General features: G+C 35.7%; 2 protein-coding genes across 2 annotated transcripts in view; one reads left to right on the top strand and one right to left on the bottom strand.

The window, feature by feature from the left end:
* The window catches only part of LOC107752810 (sorting nexin-9-like), a 15,920-nt gene extending 9,499 nt beyond the window's left edge, over positions 1–6,421 (top strand). Inside the window, exons 5-17 of the mRNA XM_016568876.1 lie at positions 815–914; positions 2,658–2,802; positions 2,890–2,977; positions 3,144–3,269; positions 3,376–3,493; positions 3,626–3,764; positions 4,032–4,135; positions 5,071–5,148; positions 5,266–5,342; positions 5,571–5,660; positions 5,825–5,939; positions 6,071–6,162; positions 6,262–6,421. Of these exons, the coding sequence (XP_016424362.1) occupies positions 815–914; positions 2,658–2,802; positions 2,890–2,977; positions 3,144–3,269; positions 3,376–3,493; positions 3,626–3,764; positions 4,032–4,135; positions 5,071–5,148; positions 5,266–5,342; positions 5,571–5,660; positions 5,825–5,939; positions 6,071–6,162; positions 6,262–6,309 (1,320 nt within the window). The 3' untranslated portion in view covers positions 6,310–6,421. The remainder of the gene's footprint in view (positions 1–814; positions 915–2,657; positions 2,803–2,889; positions 2,978–3,143; positions 3,270–3,375; positions 3,494–3,625; positions 3,765–4,031; positions 4,136–5,070; positions 5,149–5,265; positions 5,343–5,570; positions 5,661–5,824; positions 5,940–6,070; positions 6,163–6,261) is intronic.
* A 2,941-nt stretch (positions 6,422–9,362) lies between these two features.
* Positions 9,363–12,327, bottom strand: part of LOC107752809 (fibroleukin-like) — a gene marked incomplete at its 5' end in the record, with an annotated part of 6,120 nt that continues 3,155 nt past the window's right edge. Inside the window, 5 exons of the mRNA XM_016568874.1 lie at positions 9,363–9,717; positions 9,813–10,008; positions 10,864–11,080; positions 11,175–11,312; positions 11,707–11,941. Of these exons, the coding sequence (XP_016424360.1) occupies positions 9,571–9,717; positions 9,813–10,008; positions 10,864–11,080; positions 11,175–11,312; positions 11,707–11,941 (933 nt within the window). The remainder of the gene's footprint in view (positions 9,718–9,812; positions 10,009–10,863; positions 11,081–11,174; positions 11,313–11,706; positions 11,942–12,327) is intronic.

Raw genomic sequence — 12,327 nt, 5'->3', positions numbered from 1 at the left:
TGAACATTTGGGTGGCATTACGCAAATATTTCCACATCGTGACGTTGAGATGTGGGGGCGTGTTTGAATGAGTCGTTTTAGCCCGGTCTGGATCAGCCTTCTCTTTTAGATAGAATAAATAAATCCTTTTGTGGGAGACTTTGAGCTTTGTAACCCTGCAGATCTTATACATGCACAAATAGCTACATAACGCACTAAAGAAAAGGAAAAATAGAAATCGCATCATATGACCCCTTTAAAGTAGAGTATGTGTTATTAGTAATCTTGAAAATATCTTTACAGGAATATCTTTAGTACTGAAGTATCAACACTGCGTTAGTTTTAGGTGACATTGGCCTGTCTGTTTTGTATGTTATAGGTCAGCCATGGTATCATGGGGCGAATGGAGACGCACAAGCAAATATTATGTGAGAATTTGAATATGAACAAGGCAGCTTCATTTTGTTTATATGGCCACCCAGCAAGAGAGAATCGCTGTAATCTAGTTGCAACATATGAGTGATATTTATGGAACCTATAAAAGGAAGTGGGTGGAAGGAAGAACCTGATGTTCCTTAAATTGTAGTGAATTTGGTTATTCATCATTTGAGCAGACACTTGACTTGATATTAAAATGGGTCAATCAAGGATTGTGGGATTGTGTAGGGGATTGTGGGAAAAAGCTGATAGAATCCACTTTAAACTTAAAATAACAACCTGTATAATTTAGGCAACCTCAATACCTACAAAATGGCAAAGCAAATGTCTTGATCATCAGCATGGATGTAGATTTGTTCAAAAGAATGATTTAATGTTGTTTTTTATGTGCCTGTAGGGGGTTAACGGGAATGAGGCTTGGACTGCCACGACATGGTCCAACAACAACCCTGCGGACAACTGGAACTACACTGAACAGGAACCAGCAGGCAATAATGGTATGTGAAAAACATTTACAGTACAACCTCCATTAAACATTTATGATTATCTGTCTATATATCTAAACTTCTGTTCCAAAGTTTGGGGTCAGTAAGATATTTATCCAAAGAAATGTAATACTTGTAGGTAGGGGTGGGCGATATACCGGTAGATACGATTAACCAGTAGAATTTGTCAACCAGTAGATTTTGGTCTATCGTCTCTAACCCGGTTACAGGCACACATGACATTGCTGTGCTAAGTGGTCACGAAAATGTATCGTTTGCACATGTCTTTAATCATTGCGGTTTAAAAACAAGCGATTTTAAGCCGCACATTATTTTTGCCGCTTTATAGGCCTTGAATAGTTAAATACACACACTTGTGTGTGTCAAAATGCCCAGCTTTGCAAGTAACCTCATAAACGCTGTAATTTAAGTCTTAAGTGAAAGCAAACAGTTGAGAAAGAAAACACATGTGTAACAGTATATTGGATCCGGGCAGCTCTTAAAGTGACAGCAGTCATTCATGTTAATCAAACAACAAAAGAGAGAAAATCTCTCACTGCTCTTGACTAAATCACTTAAATAAAATTAATAAGAAGAAATATATATTTAATTTACACAGTGAATAATATACGGTACATTTGATTACTTTATACAATGTATGTAGCATTTCTTATTTATTTGTTCCACTAGTATTTTGTCCTATTGCTTGTAATTAGTTTCTTATTATTTTTTTAATTGCTGACTGTTTACCTGTCTTCAGTAAGCTTGAGGTTTTTTATTATTATTATTTAGGCTTCTATACTTCTATTTAGGAGAAGAATTATGAAATTTCTATGGTATCAAACATTTTGATATCGTAAAGACCTTATTTAAAGCTAAAATAACTAGGCCTATATTGTGATATATATCGTTATCGTGAAATAAAATGACTCGTATCGTGATATACGATTTTGGTCATATCGCTCACCCCTACTTTTAGTAAAGTGTATGCAGGAGAAGATGGCGAAATAGATGGATACCATTGCTTCCTGCTAAAAATTCAGCTTTGCCATCACAGGAAAAAGTGACATTATAAAATATATTCTAATAGAAAACTGTTATTTTCACAGTATTACTGTTTTTACTGTATTTGTGACCAAATAAATACAGCCTTGGTGAGCATAAGAGACAACTTAAAATCTTACCGACCTCAAACTTTTGAATGGTAGCCATATAACCAAGCTCAAGTTTAACTTGCTCCTGTGTGAAAGTGTATAGTGACGTATTTGTTATTAGGGCACATGTACATTTTATAACAGAAGCATCTCATCAGCGATGTTGCTGCTTTACTGTCTACAGCACGTGAGATATTCATGTTGTCTGTGCTATCTGTTATCTGAAACATGCTTCCCACAGCGAGAGCGGTATTTTCACATATGCACAAGGAAGCAGAACCTTTTCTGGCCCCTCCATATGCATTCCAGTATGAATACTCTTGTGAAAAATAAGTACACCTTAGCATACTCATAAAAAATTGTGCATTATGGACATAATTAATAATAGCTTCAGCTGTCGTTTTGGAATATGGTTAAAATCCATTGCTGGATCTTCTGAATCAGTATCTTGGAACAGCAGGAAAAAGGATTTTAGTTATGTTAATACTTTTGAAAAATGTAAATGCATTTTTGAATGATGAGTAAAACGTTTAGTTTTTCAGTCTGCTATTTTATTACTGTATGTGATGGTGATGGTGATTGTTGTGTCATGTGACTGTAGATTCTGTCTATTCCTTTGATGAGGAATGGGACGATGATTCCGATGATGGAAAGTCGACAGTCGGTTATGGAGGTTCACAGATGGAAGAGGGCGGAACCATGCAGCGGGGCGGGGGTCACTCTACTATGAAAATATCCCTCAACAAGTAATGTTTTAGTTTTGATAACTGCCAATATTAATATTTCATTAATAAAATAAACTTTAATAATGCTCATCCCATCTTTTCCCATAGGTTTCCAGGGTTCTCCAAGACCCCAAATCCAGAGGTGTATCTGCTTACCAAGAGCATAGCTAAAGGAAATGACAAACTGCCAATTTATGTAAATTATTTGTCTTTGTCATGTGATTTGATCCCATGCCTGAAGATTGATTAGATAGTTAACAGAATAATCAAACAATCTTGGGTTTGTTTTAAGTGGTATGGTGAATGGATACATTAACATGTTTCTGATTCTTTGAAAAAAAGGCTGAATGTTTATTTTGCAGGCGGGCGAGGTGGGTCCAGTATGGTTGTATCCACAAATTCAGTTAGATTGTGTAGTGGCTGATCCCAAAAAGGGGTCAAAAATGTACGGCCTGAAGAGCTACATCGAATACCAGATCACACCTAATGTAAGTTCCTTTGAAGCACCTCTCAGGACTGCTTAAAAAATATTGACTTACTGTAATTGTTTTGCTAATGGGTCTTAGTTTATTTTTATGTTTAACTATTTTTCAGACTACAAACAGACCGGTCAACCACAGATACAAACACTTTGACTGGTTATATGAGAGGCTTGTAGAGAAGTTTGCCTGTGCTCTGCCAATCCCATGTCTACCTGACAAACAAGTTACAGGTGAACAAAGTAAAAAAGTAATAGTGATCTATCTGGTCACTTTAGAAAAGCTTCTTGTTTTTTTAATAGTCACCAATAAAAAGTGTTTTTGCCTGGTAGACTTCCTAGCATCTGTCTTCTGTTTCTCTTTAGGCCGATTTGAAGAGGAATTTATCAAAATGCGCATGGAACGCCTGCAGGGCTGGATGTCCCGCATGTGCCGGCATCCGGTGATCTCAAATAGTGACGTTTTCCAGCTCTTCCTTAACTACAGAGATGAGAAGGTGCGTTTGTTAAAATATGTATAATAGTAATGGACATGTAGTTTTTGTGTGTGTCTGTGTGTGTGTGTGTGTGTGTAAAATAAATATAAAATAAATGCAGCCTGGGTGAGCACAAGAGACTTATTTCAAAAATATTAAATCTTACCTACCCTAAACCCCAAATTACATGTTATATTATATTATATTATATTATATTATATTATATAATTTCATCATTTCTTATAATGTAATATATGTATTTAATAAAACAATTGTCTTATTTGATGTGATTGTAGGGAGCAGAAGTATGAAATGTACAGCCAATTTACTAGATCTATGGACAACAGTGTTAAAGAACTACTGGCTGTTGGGCATCTTCACTGGAAGAGATGTACAGGCCGTGAGTTTGCATACTATATTTCCTCATCACCACAGTAACTCTATACTTAAAGCTATAGTAACTTTTGCCTCTTTGTCGCCACCTCTGTTTGAAAACCTGCAATTGCAGTTATTTGCACAATTATCTTCCTTGCGTGGGTTGTGCGACGGCATGGCTTCAGCGCGGATGAATCTAATGTTTTGAACAGCATTGCGTGACTATGTGTATAGTGTGTATTAGCGTGTAGATTTAAATTTCTGTACAGTCTAATCTCTATTTGTCATACCATTCAAATTTCCTATAAAGAAATTATTCTAACCCAAAAGGCAAATTATTCATCCTTCGAACTGGTTGTCTTTAAAATACAAATCTTGTGTAATCCCACGTATGCTATCTCCTACCAGTACCACTCAAATTAAAAAACATTATTATAAGCTAACCCAGTGTTTCCCAACCGGGGTGCCGCGGCATTAAAATCTGTCATATAAATTGGTCTCTTCATTAGAAATTAGCCTACTGATTGCCACCATTGATGGACACAATTTTTTAATAATATTAAAAATATCTGTATGACATTATATTCTGCAGTTCTTCCCTGTTGTACCGAATACCTATACTTTTCAAATGATCATATCGAAGTTAGAAATTCAAATATTGTGACAAAATTAATTTTGTAGGGTGCCACAAGTTTGTTAAAATTTCCAAAGGGTGCCGCGACTAAAAAAAGGTTGGGAAACACTGAGCTAAACGATGTGAATCGGGCTAAAGTACGGCATAGTTTTGAACACACTGGCTGGTTATGTACTTGCTCAAATATTGATTTCGGATCATTTTTAACCAAAAAAAGTTACGGACTGCAGCTTTAAGTAAGTACAGTCAAATATGTAGATTATTTAATTACTGTTACTGTCTTGTGATTTGTCCATATTAAAAATCTTCTGCTTTTAAATCAACAGCATTACAAAAGGAGTATCGGCAGATTGGAAAAGCATTTCAGAACCTATCATCGGTTTTCAACACTAGTGCATACCCAAGTAGGAAACTGGAGCTTTGTTCGTTAAAATGCTCGCATAGACATATAAAAATTTTTTGATTATCTAATGATTATCTAATCATGTTTTGTTGATGGTTTTTGTGCACCTTATTTTAAGGGGAATCAACTCTGACGGAAGCATTGAGTGCAACAGGAAAAACGTATGAGGAAATAGCAGAACTCGTTGCAGGACAGGTATCAGAAGTACAGTATTTCCTCACATGAATACTTCAACAAACCGTCCAGTCCTTGAACCTCTACCAGTGTCATTTACTCATCATTAGCATGTTTCCTCACATCCTGTGCTGTTGATAGAATTGTAACCACAAGGCTACCCTGTGATAGTAACATCCATGATAGCTGTTTTTAGCATTATCCATGAGTTTAAACATTTGTTTCAATAAGATAACATTTGTTTATCAGCCAAAAAAAGATCTACACTTCCTGATGGAGACAAACAACGAATACAAGGGACTACTAGGCTGCTTCCCTGACACAGTAGCAGTTCACAAGGTATAAACCATTCACCTTTTGCCTTTCAACATTTAGTGTTTTATTTTTTTTACTTTAATTTAAAGGTACCTTTTCAGAAGAAATGGAAAAAGTAATATACATTCATATATATATATATATATATATAAAATTGTATTTGTATTTAAACAATTCTTTCCCCTCAGGCTGCCATTGATAAAGTAAAAGAGGCTGATCATTTGGTGACGATGAATAAGGTTAGCCAACAAGATAAACACATTATGGAAAAGAACCTCAGCACCATGTCTTATGCATTGCAAGGTACGTTAGTAAAGTGTTGTCTGTCAGTGAAAGACCCTTTGTCACGGTAGTCTTTTATACGTGCACCTGTGTGCTTAATTGTAGTGTTTGTCACACACGTGTAATCTTAGACTTGCCATCTGTTTCTCTAGCGGAGATGAATCACTTCCATAGCAACCGTATCTATGACTACAACAGACTCATGCAGTTCTACCTGGAGGAACAGGTGAAATTCTATGAAACGGTGAGTGGTGGGATTCTAGTTTGCATGGACACCATAAACATGACATATGTAATGCAACATACTATGTATGTAACGTTCTTGTGTGTTCTGATTGGATAGATTGCTGAAAAGCTGAAGAAAGCGCTTGGTCAGTATACCACCATATAAGGACTCGCTCTAAACTGTGGAACTTCAAAAAAGGATGCTGCTTTTGCTTTTTTTAATGCTAATTCACAATTAACCATCTTGTTTCCACAAACTTCTGTATTGTTGCATTGTATCTAGGGCTGCACGATAAATCGATGCGCGTTAAATATCGCATGCAATTTATCGTGCAGCCCTAATTGTATCATATATAAAATATAGGTTATAAGGGAACAAACAATGTTAGATGTGCAAATCATCATTCACCAAATATTTTGTTCACGGAAACAAGGGAAATACAAATCTTAACTGTTACTTAAGCTAATGTAACACTCCCCGACGTTAAAAGAATAGTTCATGCAAAAATGAAAATTTTCTAAAAATTTGCTTTCAAGGTGTAGATGAGTTTGTTTCTTCATCAGAATTGATTTGGAGAAATTTAGCATTACAGTATATCACTTGCTTTTACTTCACAAGACATTAATTGATGGACTGGAGTCCATGTGTGAATTATTGTGATGTTTTATCAGCTGTTTGGAGCTCGTCAGTGAACAACGGCTCTGTGTAGTTAATGCTGCTCAATGTGAAAGCACGCACGTGATGGAGATTTACCGCTGATTACAGAACCGGCTTTTCTGACAAGATGCGCGTTAAATATCGCATGCGATTTATCGTGCAGCCCTAATTGTATCATATATAAAATATAGGTTATAAGGGAACAAACAATGTTAGATGTGCAAATCATCATTCACCAAATATTTTGTTCACGGAAACAAGGGAAATACAAATCTTAACTGTTACTTAAGCTAATGTAACACTCCCCGACGTTAAAAGAATAGTTCATGCAAAAATGAAAATTTTCTAAAAATTTGCTTTCAAGGTGTAGATGAGTTTGTTTCTTCATCAGAATTGATTTGGAGAAATTTAGCATTACAGTATATCACTTGCTTTTACTTCACAAGACATTAATTGATGGACTGGAGTCCATGTGTGAATTATTGTGATGTTTTATCAGCTGTTTGGACTCTTATTCTGACGGCACCCATTCACTGCAGAAGATCCATTGGTGGACAAGTGATATAAGGCTAAATTTCTCCAAATCAATTCTGATGAAGAAACAAACTCATCTACATCTTGGATGGCCTGGCGGTGAGTACATTTTCAGCAAATTTTCATTTATGAGTGAACTATTCCTTTAAGACATTTAATTCAGGTCTCTCAGGGACGCGTTCACTTAGACTGGGCCTTCTAAACCAAATGAGTTTATTAACGTCTTAAATTGTCTGACATGATTTTATTTTCTTGTAGTACAGTATGTGAAATTAAATATGTCAGATATTTAGAAGTGGTATGTATTGAATAAAAGCAATAAGGACATTGTCTTTTACCTGTGGTAAAAGGTTCTATGCAAAACAAAACTAAAAATTTATCTTCATCACACTCTGTGTATAAAATGTGTTTTTAACTAGCCCTCCAGTGTGTAATAAATCTGTCTTTATACATTTTCCAAGTTTGTGAGGAGAGTTGTGATGGCCATGAATGCTCTGCATTTTTTGGCCTAGTGTCAAAATTGATTTTGCAGATCTAGCAAGAGCACAGAAATGTATTTTTTTGAGAAGATGGTAGAAATATGCAGTATTTATGCTAGCTCAAGTCAATTTTCTTTCTTTGAAAGAGGAAACAAATCTTTGGCTTTAGAAAGGAAGATGAGGAAATGAGCATGATGACCTCATGTGAGAGTGACCTCAAGCAAGGAAACTCTTTCTCCTCCGATTCTGTTTCCTTCCCTTAAACATGGGGCGGCTTATTTTCATTCTTTGACCATAAAGGGTCTCTTATTTTATCTTTGTTCTGGGACTTTGTAATGCAAATAATCATCAAATCATGTGATGCCCCTCAAAACCTCTTATTTCAGTGCCACATTCATTTGCTGGTCTGTTCCACCCTTCCTGTTAGTGTGTGATAGGCTGAAGAGTCTTAATGGATGGTGCAGATATGTTTATCTCATTATAAAGTAGTCTGAAGCTTAATGCAGAGAGGTAGAACAAGGAAAGTCAAACATACAGCTGTAGATAATATAGCAGGACATTTGTCAAAAACTAAGACGTTTTTTTATATGTTCTCAAAGTATTTACAAAATGTAAACAATGTTGTGAAACATACATTTAGGCATTACAAGGCTGTACATTTTGGGATTATTTGAGTGCCTGTTACCTCTGAATTACACTGAATTACTGAGGCTTAAACAGCAAACATATTTGCATGTGCCATGTGTGGTAGGATATCTATTAATAGAGCTTTCTCAAATGTTCTATTAAGAATACCCTTACAATTATTAAACTCTTTTTAAAATTAAAATTATATATATTTTTTAATAATCAAGATTGGTTTTAATCATTATTTAGACTTTTTAAATTATTAAGAATTTATTTTATTTCAGGGGGGGGGAAAGTTTTTCTTAAAGGGCTCCTTCACACAAAAATTCTGCCATCATTTACTCAGCTTCCACTTGTTCCAAACCTGTATGAGTTTCTTTCTTCTGTTCAAAAGAAGATATTTTGAAGAATGTTGGTAACCAAATAGTTGACAATAGCCATTTTCTTCCCTGGTATTGGAAAAAAATACTATGTAAGTCAATGGTTACCGTCAACTGTTTGCTTACCAACATGATTCAAAGTATCTGTTTTTTTGTTTGTTTGTTTGTTGTTGTTTTTTTGTTTTTTTGCATTTAACAGAAGAAAGAAACTCATACAGATTTGGAAAAAGTGGAAGATTAGTAAATGATGGCAGAATTTTCATTTTTGAGTGAATTATCCCTTTCTTACCTTGAATTACCCCCTATCCCGTTTGTTCTTTAAAAACATAATCTTAAAAAAGAAAGAAACCTCTGAATATATCCAGCCAAAGAAAGTGTAACAATAACACCAATTAACATAAAGTGTGTATCAAAATTATATCATGTTCTGAATTTTTTCTAATTTAATTAATAATGATGATCCAAATCAAATACAATTGTTTTTTTGTTTTTTTGTACAAGTTAAAAAATTATCCATGATAATCTAATAATGCATGTTTTATAATTTGCTTATTTTAGTTACTTTACATTGAATGGTTCAGTGTGCCAAAGACCAAGATTATGAGACACGTGTGGCCAAAATCTTATCTTGAACGTCCAGATGAGACTTTCCCTTTAACCACAGTTTACGTAATTGCTTAGCCACGGAGAATCAACAATGACCTGATGATGTCACTGCAGTATTGTTTTACACAGGCCCTAAAGCGGTGTTATGGAGAGAGACGGGACCTGTAGGTCCGTGGGCGGATCATCATGCTCACCTTCTTCAAGGAATAGTAATCTGAGTCCTTCCATGAGTACCACACAATCCCATCAGGCCCCAGAAGATTCTTCCCTTTGGCAGAGTAACGCCCCCCCTGGTGGTCAAGATAAACACAGGACACAGATAAGATGGCTGGGCTCATATTTTATATCTCGGAAAGGTTTCGTTTTTGCTTCATTTGTATTAGACCTTATAATACACTCCATTGAGGTTGGCAAAGAAGCACTGATGGTACCACCAGCCTCCGTGAGATATCTCAGCACAGATGTCACCTGTGTCTGGAGTGCTGAAGCTTTGCTTGTCATGGTACCAGCCAAACGAGTCTTCAGCTGTACCACTGAATCCTGATACATGGAGACGGTAGAGGTTGTCCTCGTTCTCAATCCTGCCAAAGCAAGAATTTTTGCTTGAGTGGTTTAGAAAAAGCACCTTTTTTGCTCAAAATACATCACTTGTTCACCAATGGCTCCTCTGCAGTGAATGGGTGCCGTCAGAATGAGAGTCCAATCAGCTGATAAAAACGTCACAATAATCAACAAGTAATCCACATGACTCCAGTCCATCAATCAACATCTTGTGAAGTGAAAAGCTGCGTGTTTGTAATAAACAAATTTTAAAAAAAAGATGTTTTAACTTTAAACCATTCATTCTGACGGCACCCATTCACTGCAGAGCATCCACTGGTGAGCAACTGATTTAATGCTAAATTTATTTAAATCTGTTCAGATGAAGAAAAAACTCATCTATCTTAGATGGCCTGAGGGTCAGTAAATTTACAACAAATTTTCATTTTTGGTTGAACTATTTATTTTATTTTGGAGCATCTGTAATGTTTGGATTTTCTCGTAAGAACATTTAAGAAATGAAAATAATATGATGCAACATTTCAGACCAGGTTCAGAAAAAAAAACTTAATGTAATATTAGTATTGTAATATATAATAATGTAATATTATTATTTTATAGTTAAATAATGAATCTGTATATTTAATATTTTATATAATACTTTATATTCAATATAATTGAATATTGCTGTATTAAAATTGTAATATCTTATATAAATACGTCAGATATTTTAATATTAGTGTATCTGAAATTTAAGATTAACATTTAACATTGTTTTCAAATATTTTACATTTAATAATTTTATAATAATAATTAAATATTTTATTAAAGTACACTGAAAACAAAAATAACTAAGTGTTCTTAGAAATATTCAGACTATCTTTCCAAATGTTTACCAGAAGTTCTGGTACAGTGCGTGTTTGTGCTTGCCATTCCAGTCCTCAAGGTCAATACGAAGGGAATACTCTCCCTGGCTGGAGATATCATGGATGTGATCGTTTCCTAGCCAGAATTCTGCACGCAGATCTCCGAAGCCATCCCTGTATTCTGTCCATTTGCGGTTGAAGTTGACCTTTCTATCCTGTCGACGCTGAAACATGGTCCATCCACCTCCTGGTCCAAAGAATGGTTCTTTAATCTCAAGTAACATCCACTAATGCTCCTAATGTAACCAAAACCTCCTGTCTATAAACACAAACATGCAAACCTTGGGTCTCCATATCACAATAAACTTCTACAGGAGTCGATCGTATTGAAGGGACAACAGTAAAAATCCCAGATCTGTGGACTCCATTGTAGTACAGAGATGCACAGTCAAGAGGGCAGTTCCTTACATGCTGAACCTCTGAGGAAACAAATATTTAATCAAAACAAGCTTTTGTTAAAAATGTCCAAATATGTCAGTACGAGTTCTGAGATGCCAATGACCTTGTAGTATTATTTTTTCTTATTTGAGTTCACCCAAGAATTACACATCTGTTATCATTTACTCGCCAAATGAAGATTGTAAAAAATTCCCCAACCATATAATGAAAGTCAGTGGGGTCCAGTGTTGTTTTTGACTTTCATTTGATGGACAAAAATATTTCAAAATATCTTCTATTTTGTTCAGAAAGTCGTACCTGTTTGGAATGACATCAGGGTGAGTAAGTGATGACACCATTTTAAATTTTGGGTGAACTACCCCTTTAATGATCAAATAACCACTTTCAAAATCTGCAGTACCTAGTCATGCTGACCTGGATGAAGGGTATCTTGGGCACCGAGGAGCGGATTTGTGCGGATGATATTGATCATACAGCCAGGATTGCGCCTCACACGCTCTACTATCATAGTGAGGTTGCGAATCTGTGTTTGCATGTCATATATGAGTGATCCGTGGATGTGCAGCAGTGCATTGGCCTCTTCATAGATCTCCTGCAGCATGTGGAATCGATGCTCTAAAGATGAGTTTACGCCATACTTCTCCTCACGCTGCCAAGAGACGACTCATCCAGGAGGTCATAAAAGAACCCAGAACAACATCTAAAGAACTGCAGGCCTCACTTGCCTCAATTAAGGTCAGTGTTCATGATTCAACAATAAGAAAGAGACTGGGCAAAAACAGCATCCATGGGAGAGTTCCAAGGCAAAAGCAATTGCTGAACAAAAAAAACACAAAGGCTTCACATTTGCCAAAAAAAATCTTGATTATCCCCAAGACTTTTGGTCAAATATTCTGTGGACTGATGCGACAAAAGTTGAACTTTTTGCAAGGTGTGTGTCCCGTTATATCTGGCGTAAAACCAACACAGGATTTCATAAAAAGAACATCATACCAACAGTCAAACATGGTGGTGGTAGTGTGATGGTCTGGGGCT

This window comes from Sinocyclocheilus rhinocerous, unplaced genomic scaffold (genome assembly GCF_001515625.1).
Source record: "Sinocyclocheilus rhinocerous isolate Xijiao unplaced genomic scaffold, SAMN03320098_v1.1 scaffold61, whole genome shotgun sequence".
Classification (NCBI taxonomy): domain Eukaryota; kingdom Metazoa; phylum Chordata; class Actinopteri; order Cypriniformes; family Cyprinidae; genus Sinocyclocheilus; species Sinocyclocheilus rhinocerous.
The sequence above is the reverse complement of the archived record's forward strand: the minus strand, read 5'-3'. Positions and strand labels throughout refer to the sequence as shown.